Genomic DNA, 22,246 nt, shown 5'->3' with positions numbered 1-22,246 from the left:
AAGTAAATGCTATATTTTTAATTATATGTTTTTTTTGAGCTCATGATTTTTTGATCAGTTCTATTTTTTATTCAACTAGAGTTTTTGAACATCTGTTACACTGCAATGGAGATTCACCTATAAAGTTACAAGGGCTTGATTTTGTGTTATTTGTATGTTGTGCTGTCTGATGTCATGTTTTGTCTGTATCAAAACTGAGCGCTCCTAAAATTAAGATTTAAAAATGGATCCAGATACTTTTAATTCACGTGATTTAAAAAGGTTCAAATTGGGTAAACTAATAAGAGTAAAAATGTCTTTGAAAATAACTTGCAAGTCTCTAGGTGGTCAAGCTAATAAAATATTGATGTTAATAAAGTGTCTAATATCAATTGTTTCTAGGACTTTTCTTCAACAGGAAAGAGACAGCAAATACTGTTCAGGACACTTGTCTGATATCTTGGTTTTTTACAGAATAAGTGAATTAGAGTCAACATGTATGGGATTACTCTAATGTGTTTGTAGAGACATCTGATTAATTTACAAAGTTAAAATGCTAATTGTTAAATAACATCGAGTACTTTTAACTCATTAAATTCCATTGGGTATCATACTTAAACATTATTGGTGTTTTCATAGGTTGGTAAATAAAAGGGTTTAAACTTGCTTTGTGTCATCACTAAACTAAAAACAAGGTTACTAAGAGTTATGTCCTAACAAGTGCAATTCTATATACAAAGGGTCCCAAAAGTTTCAACTGTGTTTCAATTAGAGTACTATAAATAACAGAATAATTAATCTTATTAAAATAGAGTAATTTATCTAAATTCAGAAATTTCATAAGAGTTGTTTCAGAATGTGAACAAAAAGGGGACAACGAATAGGAAAGAGAAAATAAAAGGTTCTGGGTATGGAAATATATTTAGTAAAAGGAAAAAGGAAATGTTTCTGGGTAAGAAAGTGCTTGTGTGATGAAATACATGAGGGTCTAAGTAAGTGCTAAGAAAGTCTGTGTAAGTAAAGGGCAAGTTTCAACAAGTTTGTGTGTAACTAAGTTGGTTATATGTATGTGAGACAGCTAAAACTATTGAAGGTTTTTCCTAAGGTGAAATACTAACGTTCTGATATAAACCAAAGTTTAATCTATATGGTAGAATGACATGGTAAAATGACAAGGATTTGAAACACTAATTTACTCTTAACTTTGTGTCTATTAAGTTTATTCTTTAGAACAATCAGTCTTAAAAATTGGGGTGTATACAATTATGGTTAAACAACTATTATAGAGTATTGTACTTTGTTACAGAGTATACATTTCTCTTTAAAAACTCAATTTGGTAAGATAAAAGTGTCAAGGTATTTGTGAAATGGTCACTAGTTGTATATTAAATGTGTTCATATTTTTCAGGACCACAAGTTTTTAAAGCAAGGAATTTATTAAGCTCTGCTATCCTCCAGATTAAACTTGTCTGTAATGGTAATCTTAAACTTATAAAGGGTAAATTTTATTGGGGATTTATTTCTATCATTTAATGTTCTATTATAGGACCTGCTATCAATAGGGTATGTGTAAAATTTGTTACTTTTTACACTGAGATAAAGAATTTCAAATGTAAATGTATTTCTAAACATTAGAGTCTGATTTGTTTAAAGGTTAATATTGTGAAATATGAAAGAAACATGAAAACATTTTGCCACTTAATCACACAAAAGGAAAGTTAAAAGCTCTCTCAGCCTTTCTTTGATTCATGCTTTAGATACTATGTTAAATTGTGTTAATTATAAAGTTTATATAGACTCAGGAAACAGTATATGTAAACTACTTAATGGTATTTAAGGAAAAGAAGCAAAGATCAACATCAGAATTAGAACACTTAAGATCTGTAAAGAGCCACGCCTTACCTGAGATAAGGCTCTGCCTCCCACCTCACTGTGTGTAGAATAGCTCCAAAATAAGCCAGACTTCAGCTTATTTAAAGTTATAGTCAAAAGATTGGTTCTTGTTGTAAAAGTACTGTGATCTCAAATAGGGGATAGAATGTAGTTCTCAATCAAAATTCAAGATAGCTATTATACAAGCTGAATATATTTTTACTCTTGCTAATTTCATTTTGTAAAACTGTTACCTGTTAATGTTTTGCAGAAGTAGCTGCTCCAAGAACAAACAACCTAGGTAACTTGTGATAATAAGCCATCACCTATAGAATAGATAGTGGTAACTTCCAGTACTAATGCAGACTCCAGTTAGATAAAAGGGTAAATAACTGTAAAGTTATGGACATTAAAGTTAAAGCCCATTACTCTTAATTTATGACTGGTGAGACTGGCTTGCTGGATAATTAAGATCAAACTTAGAAATTGGAGTTAAATACAGAGGTCAAGAAAAGTCCATATTTGGGTCTTGCCCTCAACATTAGCCTGAACCCAGGGAGTAAGAGAACTTCTCTAAGGAGCGTTGCAACTCTGGGTCACACAACCTCCTGATCAAGGAGATTGTTGAGACTAGAGGATGAAAAATTATCCAGTGCATCTGCTGCAGAGGAGGGTCATGGAAAAGGGGAAACATCCCTTGATGTTTCTAAAGGAAGTCACCTCATCAAGAGACCCTGCCTAATCAAAGTCACTGGTGGAGCTAAGGAACCGCTCTTAAGTTCTGTACGAGGGACCCCTGTGGGAACTCAGCTGACTCTTTAACAAGACAGGAACCAGGTCAATTTGACCAGCTTGATCTTAGATACCCAGCAAAACAGTTAAAACCAAAATATAGCCATTCTTGGGCATTTAAAGGAAATAATAATTAAATGTAACTTAAGATGTACATTTGTATTAGCCCACTAGAATAAAGGCTGGAAGCTACAAATGAGAGAAAGATTCTTCAGCAAATGTGCCTGATAACTATCAAGAGAAACTGCCAGAGTCAGAAGTTTTTAGTCAGTTTAAGACCTTCCTAAGCTACACAGGTAGACTTAATCTATGTTTGCTAGTATGCTTATCTATTCCTAAGTAACAGAAGTATAGAGCTCTCTAGTAAACACAGGTTATACCAATAAAGGGATATTTTACAAAATCAGATGACATTAAGTAGCTTAACTATATTTTCTGGGGACATCTATGACAATGTTAAAGTCCCCAAATAAAGGCCTTGTTCTCTCCAGCCTTTGCTAGGCCTAGTTATGGGAACAATTTCTCAGTTCTTCCACATCCTGGTGAGAGATTAACTTCTGCCATTTTCATGATACTCAGTGGCATGTTTCAGATGCTGCAACATTTACTTTGTGCTAATCTCATTTCAGTACTCATGTCTTTTTGTTCTTCTATCATAGAAGCAGCCGCCCCCAGATGACTTTACAACCTGCTCTTCCCCAATCAGGCTTCTTCCTGGGACCCCTTGATTGACCCGATTTTTAGAAAAGGAACTCCAAGCTGCTTGCCCCACGCCACCCACTTCCAGCTCGAAGAAGCTAGAGCGGTCATCGACCTCCTTCCCCAGCAGCATGGAGTTCCTGAGATTAGAGGGGGGAATGAAGCCAGAATTGGGAACAGGTAGTTAGTGTAGAAATGGGGGATCAGGTCAAATCGAGGAAATGGCCATAAAATCATCTGCCTCTGGAAGTTGGAGACTGCCCCTGGAAGAATGGAATGTCAAGGATCTCCGGAGCCCATTGATTACCACATTTACCTGCCTTTATCAAGGACTGTTTATCAAGGACTGCAAACAAGGGGCTGCTAATTGGTGGCCCGCCCCCTGGGCTCTTGCCTGCCTGAAATCACCTAGTCACCTTCATCAGGGAAAGAGTAAGTGCTGTACAGGTACTAATGCTCAGGCAACAATACCAGTCCCTCTGCCAAGGAAATAGCTTTGGAGAAGAGTATATAGAGACAGAAGTTCCATGATTAGAACTTACCAGAAAAGAAAATGGGGAAATGAAAGAATGGACATTTTTTTAAGCTATCTGTTTTATCTCAACTCCCTAAGGTTTCCCTCCCAGTAATGGGAACAAAGCCCTTAAAGCTGTTCTCTGTTCCCAAACAGAGAGTAAAAGAGTAAATTGAGCCTGATAGCCAGATAGTGCTCAAACAGTAGGATTACCAGAAACTATTGACCAGAATCTACAGCCTGTTGTAAAACATTGTGAAACATTTTGTCAGCAAACCCAGACCCCCTTTGAAATTTCCTGGCAGCTTTGTCCCCCTTTTCCCTTTCATGTGTGACCCCTCCCGATGTGTGGTTTCTGCCTTTATAAACCTACAAGATTTTCTGCTAGGGACTCGACTCCTGGAGTTGGGTCCCAGCGCGCTGGAATAAACACCTCTTGCGGTTTGCATCAAGTGACGCCTCCTGCGGTTGATTGGGGTTGCCGTCCATCCATGGGACAGAGTTGGGGTTTCCTTTTTGGGGGGCCTTACAGTGCCACCCCTCAAATCATAGATAAAGGTTCATATCAGCATTGTTCAGGAGCGTCATTCTGCCACACAGCAAGTTTGCCACCAGGTGCCTTTATTTTAGTTTTACAAGTTCAGGAAAATACCAAATACAGCTTATTATTACTACACAACACACAACTATAGCAATTCCTATTATTTCCTTGTCTCATTACAGCTACCTCGGTCAGCATATTCAAAATGAGTACGAAAGCTAAAAAGGTTTTCAACATCCTGAACAGTATGTTCTGTTAGCAGCCAAGTGAATCCCCAGCCCCTTTCCTGGAAGCTAGTAAGTAAGCAGGCAAGCAAGCGTATGGGTTATTGCCATAGGCCTTAGAAATAGCCCTAAAACCTGGGGAAACACTGTACATTCTCATATACTTTGAAGACTGCCAGTCTCAAACCATGTTAGCCTGATTTAGCATCACTAACTGCTGCTTAATTCAGCCATCCAGAAATACTTATTGAGCACCTAATGTGTGCCTGGCACTCCTGACTCTTTGAAGTGCTTGTGATATGTCCAGGAACAAAACAAAGAACTCTGACCTGGCAAAGCTTATGTTCTAGCACAGGGGAGAAAGCAGGAAGAGAAAATAACTAATGTAAGTGAATTATAGAGCATACCAAAAGATGATACCTATATGGGGTAAGGGAATCGATCCAGGTCAGGGGGTCCAAGAGGTGGTATGGTGTATAGGACAAGGAGTGTCACTCACTTCTCTGAGTTCTTAAAGGATAAGCTCATATTGAAATCACCCCTCTATTTGAATTTTCTTTTCCTGCTACCAAATTCTCTACTCCCTATTCCTTCCGTAATATTTTTCAGCACTGGGGATTAAACCCAGGGCCTTGAGCATGCTGAGCAAGTTCTGTACATACTGAGCTACATGCCTAGTCTTTTTTATTTTATTTTGAGATAGGATCTTACTAAGTTACTTGGGCTGGCCTTGAATTTGAGATCCTCCTGTCTCAGCCTCCCGGGTAGCTGGGGTTACAGATGTGCACCATTATGTTCAGCCCCCTAATGCCATTTTCTTCATCAGTGATTGTCACCTTTTTTAGTCCTCCGACCTTCTTTTCCTCCTTCCCTCACATTTGATTTTCTCCTTCTCCCACTTTGAACCATTCACTTGTCCTCATGTAGCTTTCTTATGGAACTAATGTTCATTTGGTTAAACTAGAGTTCATGTGCCTTGTTTTGCATTGCTTATTATATTGTTTGCATGAAAAATGCCTTCGATTCTAACTGATGTAGTTGGAGATTAACCCTAATTACAATGACTGTCGTCTCTTAGGGCCAAGCCCCAGATAGAGGACCCCACCCCAGATATTTCTGGAACCTGGAAGAGTACCTCACAAAAATGTTCAGAATTGCCCTATTCATGAAAACCCAAAACTGTAAGCAACACTAATAGCCATAAATAGTAGAATGAATAAATATTGAGATGTTAGAATATTATACAGCAGAACCAATTAATAAATGGTTGCTGAATGCATAATAGGGATGAAGCTGATGATGATAACATTGATTAAAAGAAGACAACAAAAGTGAAGGAGGAAAATAATCTTTGGTTTTCATTTATTGCCATTCAAAAAATAGGTTTATGAATCAGCACAGTGATTATTATCCTTGGGGCATTTACTCAGAGGGAGGAGTATGGGAGGGCTTCCAAGTACTGATTATATTCTGCTCGTTGATATGGGCATGGGATAACTGGTGTGCTTGTGAAAATTCTTCAAGCAGTACATTATGATTTGTATTCTTTTTATATGTACATTGAACTAGAATGAAAATTTTGCTTAAAATAATGAAAGTCAATGTACAAAATAAGCTGTAAATATTTGGATAAGAATTACAAGATTTTATTGAGATTTGTGAGTAACATTGTTTATTGCACTGAAAAATCTACAAAAAAATTACATATAAATGGGTAAGGCTATGAAGAATACATCAAAATGATGACTGACAAAACTAATGGCAAACTTGGAATGTGGGATTTAAAAATTATCTTCAATAGTTTTTCTCAGAAAGGAGACACCTCAGCAAAAGGCAATTTGCATTTATTAAATATATGTGTAAATATTTTTAAATTTACACGATTTGAGTTTTTCACTTGCCATTAAAATTCATATATAATACTGGAATCATCCTATAGGTTAAGAATATAACAAAGACAGTTTTACTTTCAAGTAAAATTTCCATAGACAATGCAGAATTAAGGGTATACTTACTATTCACAAAATGTATAGGAGAGCATTTCTGGATCGTGCAGGTGAAACAAGTAAAACTGGTCTTCGTAGACATAAGTGGATCCAAGATTTTACAAAAATCTAGATTTATAAAATGGAACTTTGGTATTTCCTTTAAAAAAATAAAAAGAGCAGTGCACATTTCCTCTATTGAACAGAGGTATTCATCCATTTTCTGCAAGACTATTATATTCACTCTTTACAGATATAATTTTTCCCATTATAAGTAGGTATCACTATAAAAATGAGATAGTATTATAATTCTGATTTTGCCATGACCAGATATAACCACAATTCAGGATCACCTAATTTGATATGATCACTGATCATCTTGCTCCAGATGTGGGAACATGGTTTCTGATTGTATTTAAGAAAAAAACCAGAGATGACATATTGTACCTTTGGATAATCAAACACATTTGGGAATTTCACACACCTGTACTAAAGGGAAATATAGCCCTCAATCACGGAAGACACTGGCTCAACTGAAGACCTGAATACTTATTTGTCTCTGGAAATGAAATATGATTTCACTCCAACCTATATATTAAACATTAATACCTAGAATTGTACTTGGAAAATACTGAGTAAAAATGAAAAATATAAAATTTGCTGGCTTAAAATATGAATTTTTTAAAAAATATATTTCCAATATGTATTCAAACCAATTTTCCCTTTTTGAGTTCACTCAATGCTTTGTCTTTCAAAACTCATTTTAAACATAGACTACTATAGACTATTTTCAGATTTCTTTTGAAAAGTGATCAGAATTCAATGAAATATTACTTTATATACTGATAGAGAAAAATATAAGCTAATTTTAATCATCATGATCTTATATCAAAATTGGTTTTGCTCAAAATAGCAGTTTTCTTGTTAGACTTCAATAAACCATACCTATATATAGTTTCACACAATGAGCATTTTAAAGATATATTTTCTTAGTTGTAGATGGACAAAATACCTTTGTTTTATTTATTTATATGTGGTGCTGAGGATTGAACCCAGTGCCTCACATGTGCTAGGCAAACGTCTACCCCTGAGCTATACAACCCCAGCCACACAACAAGCACTTCTGTAAGGTAAGTTAAAACTGCATTTTTAAGCTAGAGATAGTCTGTCTCATATTTTCTTTGCTTTTAATTGTGATCTATGATTGTTGTCATATCAAAATATTCTATAGGCCATGAAAATATCACTTCTCTACACTAATGTTTTTAAAATGTATCAGCTCTATTCTAATAGCTTTTAAGTGAACCATGTTCAGCATCAAAGAGATCCTGAATTCTAGTTAGTTATCTGGTCACATATAACAACACCTTACTACTAAGTACTAACCAAACTTGCATTTTAAAAACTTTGACTTATTTAGCAAAAAGGCTTTTATTGATGAAAGCATTAATTTTATTTCAGCATTTTCTGAATGTGCCTTTTACTCTGTGATCAGTGCAGCTCATGAATATCAAGGTCAGTCAGAAATGGATCTTTCTTTATGATTAGTCCTTCCTGGCTCACCTGCCCACAGAAGGTCAACACTTACTCTGATTGAACAGAAGTATGCCAGTACCCTGGTGCACATTGCTTAGCTAATCTGCATGGGAGATTAGCAGCATCTTATAAAATCAGCAGATCCTGGACATTACCAATTTGCCTGGGCAATTACCAATTCTTATAACATCAGCAGGTCCTGGACATTACCAATTCTCCTTATCACTTTGCACATTTTAGAGGTAAGCTGCTTGTTAAATAAATAAAGCACAAAAATTATCTTAGTGCCTTTCATTTAATGACTAAGAGGTTAAAAAACTCAAAGACTTAAACACAATAGGGAAAGAATGAGTGTTTCAAGTTCAAAGAAATAATCAATGCAGAAAATGTTTGCATAGAATGACATTGTTGGGTACATTATGCCTTGCAGTCCTTGCTTAAGTGAATGATCTCCTGATCCCACTTTCAGGAAGCAAGTCTACGCATAGCCTGTGGAAGCAAAAGGGGAACAGTGTTAGCACAACTGAATACTCCTTAGGTCCACATTACCCTCTTACAGTACGGTACTGGTTGCTTAATTTTATTCATCTTAGGTACATATTGTCACAATAAAAGTAGAATAAAAATTGTGACCTTCATCATACTTTAATTGGATTCATATAAAAGCAATAATTACTATTTATTGAGCGTTTACTATGCATAAGACACTGCTCTTGTTACTTCACATGTATCCTTCAAATTTTTACAACTCTGTGGTATTTTCTACTTTACATGCAGATACCAAAATAAAGACAGGGTAAGTAATGTACCCTGGCCTGTTCAGCCAGTAAATAGCAGAATCAGGACTAGCCCCCAGGTGTGTCTGGTCCTAACGCCTGTGCCCTTGAAACCACTGTGCCATCACTGCTTCACCACCTATAGAAGCCCACCTGAATGATCCTTTTATGTGGCAGTCAACAAAAATCCCATAATATGACAACTTCTTAAGTTTTGATATATGAGTTTTTTACTCAAACTAAGGTGGCCCTATATCCATAGAGCCATAAACTAAAACTGGAAGAAATTCTCAGCTCACTAGTGACTTTCCTAGGCTCATTAAGCTGGTAGGCTAAGATACAGGGTCTGTGATTCTCACCCTAGCAATGTCTTTTTCAAACTCTCTACCCATTGTCTCTAATGCTTGATTTTCTGACAGGGGTTTGAATGTTATTCTTATCAACAGTTTTTATCAGGACATGGAAAAAGGCAGAGAAGGCATACTTATCTGATTTGTCTATGACATAGGTTGAGTTGGGGAGTTAATAGTTGATGGATAGGCTCTAATTACCAAACTGTTCCAATAAACTGGAACCAACAAAGTGCCATCTAGCAGAAATATGTGTAATCTTAAATTTGGAACAAAAATCAATTACATAAACATAAATGGGGAGCCCTTCTAGACCACAGTTTGTGTGAAAATGTCTTTAGTTGGCCCTGTTCAGTAGAGGCTATGATGAAAGCAGACATTTTTAAGTCACAGTAATAAAAACATCTTGATGAGATCAAGGTAGGTAGTGGTTATATAATGTCCATCTGGATCTGACCACCTTTAGGGGCTTTTGTTCCCTTCTTGGTCAGTGAAATATTGACAAACTGCATGTCTATGAGGAACAGTAGGAGGAATTGGAGGAATATTCCTGGAGGAGAGTCTGGAAGAGACATAAGAGCTATTCTTGAAGGATTGAAGAGCTGTTAAATGGGAAGGTTTGTATTGCTAAAGAATGCAGGTCTCATCTCACTAGGTGGAAAAGCCAAATCAGGTTTGTAAGCACAATTTGCGTCCATGTGGCAAACTCCCTTGAGCAGTCCCATGTTTGGAAATATTCACACAAAAGTTGAGGGAACATTCATCAGGAATGGTGCAGGAGGGATTTCTACATGGGGTGGGATGTGGCACTACTTTTTTTTTTTTTTCCCCAGTGCTGAGGACTGAACTTCAGGGCACGCTACCACTGAACTGACCTACATCCCCAGTCCTTTTTATTTATGTATTTTGAGCCAGGGTCGTACTAAATTGCTAAGGCTGGTCTTAAACTTGTGCCCCTCCTGCCTCAACTTCCCAAACAGTTGGGGTTACAGGCATGAGCCATCCTACCCAGCTAACTTAATTTCTAAGAAATCTTCCAACTTTAAAATTCTGTGATCTTGGGGCTGGGCTTGTAGCACAATGGTAGAGCGATTGCCTAGCATGAGTGAGGCACTAGGTTAAATCCTCAGCACCACATAAAAATAAATAAAGGCATGCTGTCCATCTACTGTCCATCTACAACTACAAAAAAAATATTTTTTTAATTCTATGATCTTCCATTGCTGCTACCATTTCATTCAGGGGTGGAACCACAAAGTTTATTCAGACATTACAAGTTCAGACAAGTTTCCTAGGAGTAGCCACAAGAGCATCTGAAATGCATAGAATCAACCTCCAGTGGAGGGAGTATCTTTTTAAAGCCATTTTCAGTCAGACGAAGAGAAGTCATAAGGTTCCTATTCCTCAGGTACTATTCCTGAAGCTTATGAAATTCCTGGGTTAGAAATTCTTCCTATTCTCCTTCTCCCTATCCCATGGCCTCAAGTCTCTGAACAAAGAAATATTTGTTGGGTTAGGTGTAAAATCAAGACCAGTGCATTGGCTGCTGCAAGTTGCTGATCATCTCTATATGCTTGAGACAAAAGATCACCAAGTATTTAAAGTCTTCAAGGGAGAATTCTTGTTTTCCATTATTCCCTCCTTTAAAGTCATCCTTTTTATATTTTTTGGAACTATTTTCCCTGAACAGTTCTTAATCAGACATAGTCAATATTTGCCTTACTCAGTTCACTCGAGATTTAATCCAAGTTATTTTCTTGAGAAAAGTATCATACCTCATCCTGGACATCAAGTTCTTCCTCAATCAGCTCTGCTTCCATTAATTCAAGAGGATCTTTACAATCTTGAATGAGGGTGATCTTGACAAAGAGAACACACAGTAATTATTGGCAACATAATAGCATCCATCCATCTGATACTTCACTGAAAATGACTTGAAGCTTTGCTCATCTCTAATCTACAGATTTCAGAATCCTCTTCAGATTTTTTTTTTCCCACCTTACAATTTCCCCTATACCATTTTTTTCACATTCAAGAGTGAACTGGTCTAGTTCTCTATCGCCCAAACTCCTTTTCAGCTCTCTTCTCCAACATCTGAAGTGCATGCCTCTCAACAGGGCACCCCCTGCCCAAAGGACTGAGCAGTCAATAGCTTCTCTTTCAACAGCTAAGAGTGCTCAGTGCAGCATTGAGCATGCAGTGAATGTGCTGTGAAGGGCTGGGTGACTCAGGACAGGAAAGGGCCCCCACTTGAATTGGATGAAAACTAATTTTATTGGAGATGAAAACCAACAGGAAGCTCTGCTTTTTAGGGGTAATACATAATTTAACCTTCATGGGGAGACCAACAATCTGGGCATTACTGCATAAAGGACATTTCCAAAGCAATTTCAAGTATATGCCAAGGCTAAAATGTCATCTTGTGGTGCTATTTTGTTCTTTTTCATCTCACAAACAACCCAGTTCTCTTTGTTAGTGTGGAAATTAATTAAAAGATTAAGTCCCTGTGCATATGGTCATGACAGAATGGGAAAGGTACAGAGAAGTGTAACTGCAAATTGGGACTGTTCTGGGAGAAAAAAAGGGATGAAGGATGCTGCATCTACAGTGTCCTTAACCTACAAATGACTGTTCTTGAAGAAAAGGAAAGTACCACAGGTGGGGTTTATCATCATTTATCATTTATGGAGCTTTGTACTAGACCCTGAGGACATGGAAGCATAAGGTTCCTGATCTCACAAGCCACCACAGCCCACTCTTCAGTGAACCAGGAAGTATGTCATGCAAGCATTCAGTTATACTCAGCCTAACATGCAGAGAAAAAAAAAATTCATCCCCAGCCACTCACAGCGTCTCTCTGATTGCAAACAAGATGGAGTCTAACACACAGGTGGGTGCACTCTTGGTTAGAGGGTTTTGGGACACTCATTGCCTAAGATTTTAGATCAAATGGGTGTTAACAAAAAAAAATAGCTATTTTCATGTTGATAAAAAACTTGATATCTTGATTTTTCTTTTATCTTTAATGTGGAGTCTTTTTAGATATATGATTCTTTTTTTTTTTTTGTCTTTGACTTAGAGAATTTAAAATAGACTAGAAAAAGGTTTATGAGTTTTCAAAGATGAGGACTTCCATGTAACTTTTTAAAAAATATACTTGTGGTTTTACTACTTTTTCTCTTTTTCATATTTAAAATTGACACTTTAATATTTAGGGCCTCTCTTTTCCCCAGGACCTTTAAGCAGAACAACCTCTCCACTGAAAGAAGCAGTAAAAGAATAATGTAATACTTTATAAGTTAGTTTTCTTTGAACATCAATTTCCAATCTACAATAAAGATCTACTTATCCTAATTTTAGAATAAGGAGAAGCAATTTAATATGCTTTATGTCCTTAGAATCATCATCTATCATTATATTTTTGTTGGTATTGGTTTTAGTTTCCCAAATTCACTGTGAAAAGGTCAGGGTCCATGAGAAAGGAGGTTCTTGTTCCAGGCCTACCAGTAGACTCAGGCAATGAACTAGACCAGAATGTACACCCCTTCTAGATATTTGACAGGAGAATTGACAAAATAAAACCGATAGGAAATTAAGGTCTATTCTATTCTGTGGGAGAAAATTAGCTCTAGGTTTATTTGTGGCTTTAATATTTTTTCTTTCCAAAAATCCCTTAAGACCTGATGGATCCTATTCAAAGACATTTATAATACAAGGATTTCCAGATTGCTGAACTTTACTTATTTGCCTTTATGTACACAAATCATGAAAGATCCAAGACTCAGTGCAATCTTCTAAAAAGACATTATAACTATTGCCCACTTTTATTAGTAAACCCACACATTGTAGAACTATTATGTACTAGGCAACCCAGGTATGTTCCTATAAAATATCTCATTTAGTCCTCATGTCTACTTAGCAAGGGAAATATTTTTACTTCCATTTCACATATAGAGGCTCTGAGAAGTTATGCAGCTGGCCTAAAATCCAACAGTTATGCTGGATTTCAAACTATATCTGTAAAATTTTCACTATTTATAGAAAAACCAATAGTTTAGAAAAGATACAGATGCAGAAAGATTAAATATTTACCGTTTCTAAAATGGAATCTTGTCCATCTTGGGATTTAACCTGGTTCTGTAGATAGATTATAGCATCATGAACAGTAAGAAAGAAGGTGTCCTTTCTAATGTTATCATCAAAGAAACCACATTGCTCCATCTTTTCTATCACATGATCTACAAAAGACAGAGATAATGGTTAGTAGTTGCTAGGAAAAGGTATTTTTGTAACATCGACCAATACTGTTTTTTGTAGCTCTTCTTCTTTTTTTTTTTTTTTTCCTTATTTCCAGAATGTGATCTTTTTCTAAACTGACTGAATTTTTTTTTTCCCAATAGTACCCAAAATGGTTATCCCATAACTGCTTGTAGATCGTCTTGGTCTGTATATCTTTTGCCAAATCAGTGTACCCATCCCCCAGCTGCTGTGAGCCTTGTTGCTAATGGTTGACAACTGCCTTTCTCTGGGGAATTTTCCTTGGCCAATAGGAGTTGTCTTACCTGAAGAGGCCTGGAGGCTATACCTGCATATATGGGAATCTGCATCTTTGGTTAACTATCTTGATATAAAGACAGGCCCCATGCTCAGGATGGCATAATCTCTGGTGGTCTTCTTGCTGGGGAGCTCCCTATGCAATCAGGAATCTAATGTCAGATTTCTGAAACCACATCTTTGATCAGCCTCTCCTGCCCTGTCCTGCTTTCTTTACTTCTTCACTTACACAAAAATCCATCTCAGATTCTGCTTCTAGAGAACTCAGCCTAAGCGCTATCACTTTCCTAAACACATAAAAAGACACGAGACCCATGCCTGGTGAATCCTCTTGTTCCAAGGGATCTACGAGATCTCCAACTCTGCTGTCCTCAAAACAATTCCCCCATTGATCTTACACTGCCACCAGGACATAAGTTTCTGTACATCCCAGACCAGCTCTATGCACAAATTCAAGGTATTATCTTTGAAATAAAAAATGTTCTCAGAATTATTGTGTCATTGATACAGAGTTTCTGCTTGTGATGATGAATAATTCTGGAAATAATGGGTGATGGTTGTATAATATTGTGAAGATAATAATGATACTGGATTAATTATACACTTAAAAGTGACTAAAATGGCAAATTTTCTTATACAAATTTATAACAATACAAAAGAGTTTTTTAGTTTTTTTAAAAGCCTTCACACATTATGTGCCACTGTTCAAAGGTATCAGAGAAAGGACTTAGGACAGATAGGCACATAGATGCATTTACCTTGAAGTGACGCAAAGTACACACTCACATCAATTCTTTGGAATTCCTTGACAATCTAAAAATAAAAACAAATTTGTAACAATGAATAACTTTACCCATGATTCAATGATATTTCAGTTTCTTGCTCAGGAGAAATGTCAACACTTTCATAGTTAATCAAAACTTTGAGGAAGGTTCATTATTGGAAAAATCACATAGGTTTTTGGCCTATAGTGATGGTATGTTTAGAGATGAAATGACATATCTCAATAAATGGCAACATCCACTGCAACAATAGCACAGCACTCTGTAGCAAAGAGGTGCTTGATAAATATTTCTGGAAGGAATATTCTGCTGACTGAAGAAAAAAAGCATGAGTTCACATCTGAGTGAAAGAGATACTGTGTGGATATGACACCACATTCAGACCAGCCAGCCGGGTATGATGGCACACACTTGTAATCCCAATGGCTCAAGAGGCTGAAGCAGGGGGATCCTAAGCTCAAACCAGCCTCAGCAACAGTGAGGCTCTAAGCAACTCAGTGAGACCCTGTCCCTAAATAAAATACGAAATAGGGCTGGGGATGTGGTTCAGTGGCTGAGTGCCCCTGAGCTCAATCCCCAGTAGCAAACCCCCCACCCCGCCAAAAAAAAAAAAAAAAAAAAAAAAAAAAAAAAGGAAAAGGAAAAGAAAAAGAAAAAGAAAAAAAACTGACCCAAACATTAAGATCTCTATTATGAATGTATCAATTAGAATCTTGACAATAATTTTGTACTGTAGTTTTACAGAATATTACTATTGGGAGAAACTGGGAAAGGGGTACATAAAATCTACTATTCCTTACAACCACACTTACAACGATCATAAAAATTTTGATCTTAAAAAAGTCAATGCACTAGACCTATGAGCAATATATTGTATATAATCATAATTGTATTTGAAAGCAACTATTTAAGTATGGGAAATATTCTGGCATTAAATATGTTAGACTCTCCTCAAAAGTAATTCATTAAACCCTTTGGCCAATACAATCTACAATGAATCTAAGCCAATGCTTAGAGTGAAATGAACAAAGAACAAGTCTTTGTTCTCCAAGGAGCTAATAACCAGATGTGCTAAGAGAACAGAACCTTTCAGCATATTCTCACACTCTTTTGCCAAGTATAATCACTTCCCTACCTTACCCACCTAGTACCCACTCCCTGGAATCATTTCCTGTCTTTGCAGAGGTAGCCCAAAAGCCCCCAGCTAAGCTAAATCTCTGTTAGGAGTCTGTTCTGTATTATTTCATCTGATTGTCATACCTTAGCCTGCTTACCTTTCTGCCTGACCCTCTTAATATCTACCTGAAGTTTCACCTAAACTTGACACCTAAAGGTGACATCCTTTTTTTTTTTTTTTTTTTTTTTTTTTAGATTACATCCTAATCTAAAGACATCCTAATTAAAGACTTCTTTGGAGCACTTAATATGGTTGTTAAATTATCATATTACTTAATGTTTGCCTTCCCTCCTAGACTGCTTAGTCCTATGAGGGTAGAGATCATGGCTACTTCATCACTAGTCTCTTGTGCCTGGAAGAGTGCTTAGCACATATAAGGCATTTAACATCTACCTGTTGAAAGAATGTGTGAACTTGAGCTTGCATAACTACTTTCTGAAATCATAGATGTTTTCACCCTGCATGCTCCTAAACTCTTGCCTTGACTCCCTACATGCCTGACCTTGCTTTCTATTCTAACCTCTTAATAACGTCCAGCTTTTCCAGGCCTACCATGTACCTGGTGTTCCTTATGCTGCTGCTATTCACATAAAAAGTAGAATATAATAACACAAACTTTGCCCATTTTTCCTTCTTTTCATATTCCATCTCCTACACATTCTCAGAAAAATAAAATATAAGTGTTCATAGCTGTGTATGGTGGTATACACCTGTAATCCCAGCAACTTAAGAGGCTGAGGCAGGAGAATCTCAAGTTCAAGGCCAGCCTCAGCAATTTAGCAAGGCCCTAAGCAACTTAGCTAGACCCTGTCTCAAAATAAAAAAACAAACAAAAAAAGGTCTGAGGATGTAGCTCAGTGGTAGAACACCCTTGGTTTCAATTCCCTGTACAAAAAAGAAAAAAAAAGTATTCATAATTGTGAAAGGGTACCTATGTGCCAGTCACTCTTCTAAACTCTTTGATTTATTATCTTATTTAATCTTCATAATACCCCTGTGAAGTGGACGCAATCATTACCCACGCCTATGTTACATTGAAGGATGGAGACACAGATCAAGCAACTTGCTCAAGGTCACACTGCTAGTGCTAGTGATGAAGCCAGGATTCAACTCTGGCTCCAGAGCTTACACTTTAAAATATCACATTTTATAGAAGAAGGAGATCAAGCGGGAGGGAGGAGGGAAGGAAAAAGGGAGGAAATGAGGAATGAACTTAACAAAATCACATTATGTGCATATATAAATATACTACAGGGAATTTAAACCTTTATATGTATAAAGCACCAATCAAAAATAAATAAATGAATGAAAGGAACATCAGTAGAGTAGAGGAAGGAGAATAGAAGGAGGGTGGAGGGGAGGGAAAGGAGAGGGAACAGGAACTGAAATGGAGTAAATCAAATTCCATGCATGCATGGTTTTGTCAAAATGAACCCAGCTCCTATGTGTAACTATAATGCTCTAATAAATAAAAATATTGCACTCCATCACAAAAGTATTCATTTAGAAAAATTATAGAGCCCATGAGTTTGCCCTTTTGCAAAGCAGGAGAACCCATTTTACTCTTGTCAAATCTCCAAGTATATACTTCAGAAAACCAGAATCTTACCAGCCGCAATGACCTCACTCCAACGACATCCAGGAAAGATATGGCTCCACAATCAAGCACAAGGCTATGGATTGGCACCTTGGGAACATTCACTTTGACTGGAAGCTCAGAGTTCCAATCTACTTGAACCTCGATTTCCTTGGTTGGGATATCAAGTTCTTCTGGTTCTTCAATATCTTCATCAGGCTCAAAAGCATTATTTGATGAACCCACGTCACTTACAATGCCATTCTAAACAAAGAAAACTCTGCCAATTTAATTGCCATTGATTTGAAATGTCTTTCAAACACTCACTTCAAATTATGTACAAGTCCTGCACACAGTGTTCCTTGGTAAATAAAAATGTTAGGGGAATGAACTTTTTTTTTTTTTTGTACCTGGGATTGAACCCAGGGGTGCTTAGATGAGCAACATCCCCAGCTCTTTTTATATTTTATTTTGAGACAGGGTCTTGCTAAACTGCTTAGCACCTGCCTCACTAAGTTGCTGAGGCTGGTTTTGAACTTGCAATCCTCCTGCCTCAGCCTTCCAAGCTACTGGGATTGCCAGCGTGTGCTGCTGTGTCCAGCAAGGGAATGAACTCTTAAGGAAAGAATTTTACCTCAGCCCAAACTTTGATGTTCTCTAAGAAGAAATGGAAGAAGAAGGAGCCAAAATATTCTCAATTTCTGGAACTTTGTCAAGAGATATATTGGTAGGAGAATCTAAACAGAAACTAATAGTTCTGAAAGTTTGTGAACTTACTGCCTTCTATTGTAATTTTCTGGCATTGAATTGGTACTTTTGAACCTTTAAAATTATTTTTGAAAAAAACTTATTTTTTAAATAAGGTTTTAAAAATAATACAGATGCTGTTCATGCTGAAAATAAAAATCATGCCCTATAATTGTGAGGGAGCCCTGCTGATTTCATTTTATTCCCACCCATTTCTCTTGCCTACAAGGACAGCTCAGCTGTTCTCTGACATACATATATCATCTGTTCCCACACATCTGGATTACAAAGGGGATAGATTTAATTTTAGACCATATAACTTCTTTTATCAGAGAAAGGAAAGAATTTAAGGGGGAGGGCTGGGGTTGTGACTCAGTGGTACAGTGCTTGCCTGGCATATGTGAGGCGCTGGGTTTGATCCTCAAAAAAAATAAATAAATAATTTGCCAGGCACGGTGGCACACACCTGTAATCCCAAGGTCTCAGGAGGCTGAAACAGAAGGATCAAAGGTTCAAAGCCAGCCTCAGCGAAAGCAAGGTGCTAAGCAACTCACTGAGACCCTGTCTCTAAATAAAATATGAAATAGGGATGGGGACGTGGCTCAGTGGTCAAGTGCCCCTGCGTTCAATTCCTGGTACCAGAAAGGGAGGGAGGGAGGGAGGGAGAAAGGAAGGAAGGAAGGAAGGAAGAATTTAAGGGGGAAAGAAAGATGAAGCCTCACCTTTGTTGCCCTTAACTGTCCTTTTTTGATGAGTTTCTGTATTCTCCTCAATGCCTTCAGCCTCTTGTTATATACTCTAATGGCATCAAATCCAACCTTTGGAGATAAATGTCAGGTTACTTAAAATGTCTGGTTCCTAATGCTCATTAATGGCAATTGTTATCTGAACCATATTTCTCAAAAGATACTGTTCCTTTGAGACATCCTGCCAAAAGAAATTGTGCATTCTTATGAAGTAGATCCCCCTCCACTATCAGATCACCCAACCCCCACCAGAGACTTTGGGAAGACAGTAGCATATTAAAAGCCCCAAGAGAGTTAAAAAAAAAAAAAAAAAAAGACAAAATGGCAAAAAGTAATCTCTTTAGCTTTAAAACTCTCTTTTCCAAATTTCTGTAACATCATAGGGCCCTTTTGTTATTGCAAAATCTATGAACATTCCTCTGAACCAGTTTGCCCAGCAACTTGCTTAGGAAAACACTGATTCAGAGACAAAATCCAATTTCAAGTTCAAAGTTTAGAGAGACATTCAGGATGAGAACTCCCTCCTTACGTATTCCTCGATTTGCTCTTTAACTGGGCAACAGTCCCCCCTACACACTGCTCCCAGCTGTCTCCTCTCAGCTCACGTGGCTCCCAAGCACCTGACAGGATCCCCTTCCTTCCCGGAGCTATCTAATTTGTCCAACTAACTTGGATCTCTCCTTTCCACAAACATTTTTTCACATTGTTAATTTAAAATAATCATAATAAACCCAATATGTGTTAATAAAAATACATTTTTTAAGTGAAGGAAACTATTTTACCAAATAAAAATATTTACAACAGTGGCATTGTTTTGCATAGTTGTATGTCTCTCTTTGATATCTGCCTTCACAAACGGGCAACTGGATTCTCATATCTGCCTCTGCAGGCAATCTGTCACGGCAGGACACTTCACATAGCCTCTGGAAATCTCCACAACCTTGACCTTCTGCTTCTTTGGATCCTGCTGGCCAAGGCAGCAACTTGCCCCACGGCAGTGGACCCCAGGTGGCTCCCAGGGTGGCTGTAGTTCCTTGGGTGCCCGCAGCCTAATCTTCTGCCACAGATGTTCTGGCAAACTTGGCCCAACTTGCCAGTCCTGTCCTGGTGGTATAGCCAGCAGCCCACAAAGGAGCACTAACACTTTCTATGCTATTTGTTTGGAATTCACTAAATTTTGCTTGGACTCACCTCTAGTATTTTTGCCTGGCAGTTGTTGCTGGATTAACGTATGGATTAAAATTCCCAACAGATGGTAAACCTTTTATTTTCCTATTCCTATATTGTATAGTTTTTTGAGGGGAAGGATGTTGTATAATTCTTAATGTCTATCACAAAGGGAATAGAACATAGGGCCTTATTTCCAGCTGGAGTCAAATAAATAAATAAGTGAAATCTCAAGGTTAGAAACCAGATTTCAAAGGATAAAACACTTACTGTGGACTTGATACATTTTTTAAAACCATCGATGTTGCCATAAAAGATGGGACTAGAAAATCTAAGAATCTTCACTCCTTCAAGTTCTTCAATCTAGCATTTAAGAAAAAAAATTTTTTCTGAGGTTAAACAATTCTGGCATCAAATCATCCAGTAAATTTGTAGTTATTCTGCAAGGAGCCAGGACACAATTGCTTAGGGGAAATGGGCAGTGACACCCAACCTTTTTTTTTTTTTTCTTGAGAGTGAAGTAACAGAATTTTTTTTTTTTTTTTTTTTGTGGTACTGGGGATCGAACTCGGGGCCTTGTGCTTATGAGGCAAGCACTCTACCAGCCGAGCTATTTCCCCAGCCCAAGTAACAGGATTTATTAGAGTAATAGAAAGAAAGAAAATAGAACTCCCAAAGGAGAGGGGTCCCAAGAGATGGATAGTCAACACTCAACTTTCCACAAATAGGGGTTTCATTCCACCTGGGAAGTAACAGATTGCCAAAACTCTTGGACTTCCACAATGCCAGAGAAGGTCAAGTTTGAAAGGGCACTACTAGCCAAAGAAACTGAGGCTCAAAATGGTGAAATTGTTTGTCTCCAGTTCATACCACCTACCCTCTTGATTTTTCTAACATTCTGAGTAGTTGGGGGGGCGGGGGGCAAAATCAAAGGGTTTTATAGAAACTGAGGCCTATGGAGTCATTTGCTTATTTGTATCCTGACACACAGTGGCCATGCCAAGAGGAGAATCCACAAAATCACAGAATCAGGCTTTTCTGTTCCTTAGGAATCGTAGCAGTTTTAGTCTGGCCCCTTCAGGTGAGAAAATTGAGGCCCTGAGATGCTGAGTGACTTGAACAAAGTCTCACCAAGACAGAGGCTAGATTTCAGAACTCCCAAAATTCAGTCTAGGGTTCCCTGCCTCAGAGCCCAAAATTTCTCTAAAATCATTTTTAGCTCTTGATGCACTTGTTTCAACATAACAAAAAGATTGTGAAAATAAAGTAGCAACTCCTGAGATTCCAGGTTCAGTGTCCAATAATTCTTTAATACTAACAGAAAATTAGACTATAACTTCCTAGGGCTCACATATATACCTCATATGTCATATATATATATATATATATATATATATATATATATACACATAAACACATATATATGCATATATGATTTTGTTTTATTTGTAGTTAAATTTCTGTTTCTTTAATTTGCTTTCTCCACTTTTTCATGTGTTTCCCCTAGTGGTCACTAAGCAATTGTATTTGCAGGCAACACAAGCCCATCAGTGGGATGTTTAATTTCTTTGTTTTTCATTTCCTGTGTCATATTACTTCTTCCAATTCCAAGGATAAACAAAATATCAAATAAGCTCCTAGTGATAGAGAACTTGAAAATCTCTTGTTAGAACTGAATAAAGAACATCTTACAGAGGTTTGAGGCATTGTCATAGAGGCTAAGGATTACATAGTGGAGAAATAAATTTTTAATTAAACATCTGGGAATAATCTAATTGCCTATTATTTTAAATTCCTTCCTGCAATGATTTTTACATTAAAATGACATTCAACTAGCACAAAGTTCATATAATCCATATGTCAAAAGATACATTGAATCAAAGTGCTTATATGACACTCCCAGTAGACTAAAAGACTTTCCCAGCAGAAGTCTCCATCCTTGGCCACCGTGCACCAAACATGATAACAGAGAGCTATGTGACTCCTGGAATTGCAGGCTAGCAGACCCATTTCTAGTAAATGTATCACAAAGGCACTTACATTTTTGTAATGCTTGGTACTTTTGTAGATGTCTGTACTAGGGATGCTTCCAAGGCTATTCCATGAAGGACTAAAAGAAGAGAAGAGATTTTAATCAGGAATTTTTTGTATCAGTCATATTTTGCACTAAAAAGTTTTTTAAAAAAATAACAGCTACTGAAGAGTCCATCATTCTGGTGTTTTGGACTC

At 37.2% G+C, this 22,246-nt stretch overlaps 1 protein-coding gene across 4 annotated transcripts in view; it reads right to left on the bottom strand.

Moving 5' to 3' along the window:
• Nucleotides 1-4,395: 4,395 nt before the first annotated feature.
• The window catches only part of SLC26A4 (solute carrier family 26 member 4), a 59,592-nt gene continuing 41,741 nt past the window's right edge, over nt 4,396-22,246 (bottom strand). For 3 of the 4 annotated variants that reach the window (XM_079152274.1, XM_079152275.1, XM_079152277.1), the window contains 8 exons: nt 22,058-22,127; nt 20,288-20,380; nt 18,827-18,922; nt 17,391-17,621; nt 14,581-14,635; nt 13,361-13,506; nt 11,044-11,127; nt 4,396-8,631 (listed from right to left, as the gene is read on the bottom strand). In XM_079152274.1, coding sequence (XP_079008400.1) covers nt 8,608-8,631; nt 11,044-11,127; nt 13,361-13,506; nt 14,581-14,635; nt 17,391-17,621; nt 18,827-18,922; nt 20,288-20,380; nt 22,058-22,127 — 799 coding nt within the window. In that variant the 3' untranslated portion in view covers nt 4,396-8,607. The remainder of the gene's footprint in view (nt 8,632-11,043; nt 11,128-13,360; nt 13,507-14,580; nt 14,636-17,390; nt 17,622-18,826; nt 18,923-20,287; nt 20,381-22,057; nt 22,128-22,246) is intronic. The other variant, XM_079152276.1, reaches the window with a different exon arrangement.

This window comes from Sciurus vulgaris (assembly GCF_902686455.1).
Source record: "Sciurus vulgaris genome assembly, chromosome: 8".
NCBI classification, from domain to species: domain Eukaryota; kingdom Metazoa; phylum Chordata; class Mammalia; order Rodentia; family Sciuridae; genus Sciurus; species Sciurus vulgaris.
The sequence above is the reverse complement of the archived record's forward strand: the minus strand, read 5'-3'. Positions and strand labels throughout refer to the sequence as shown.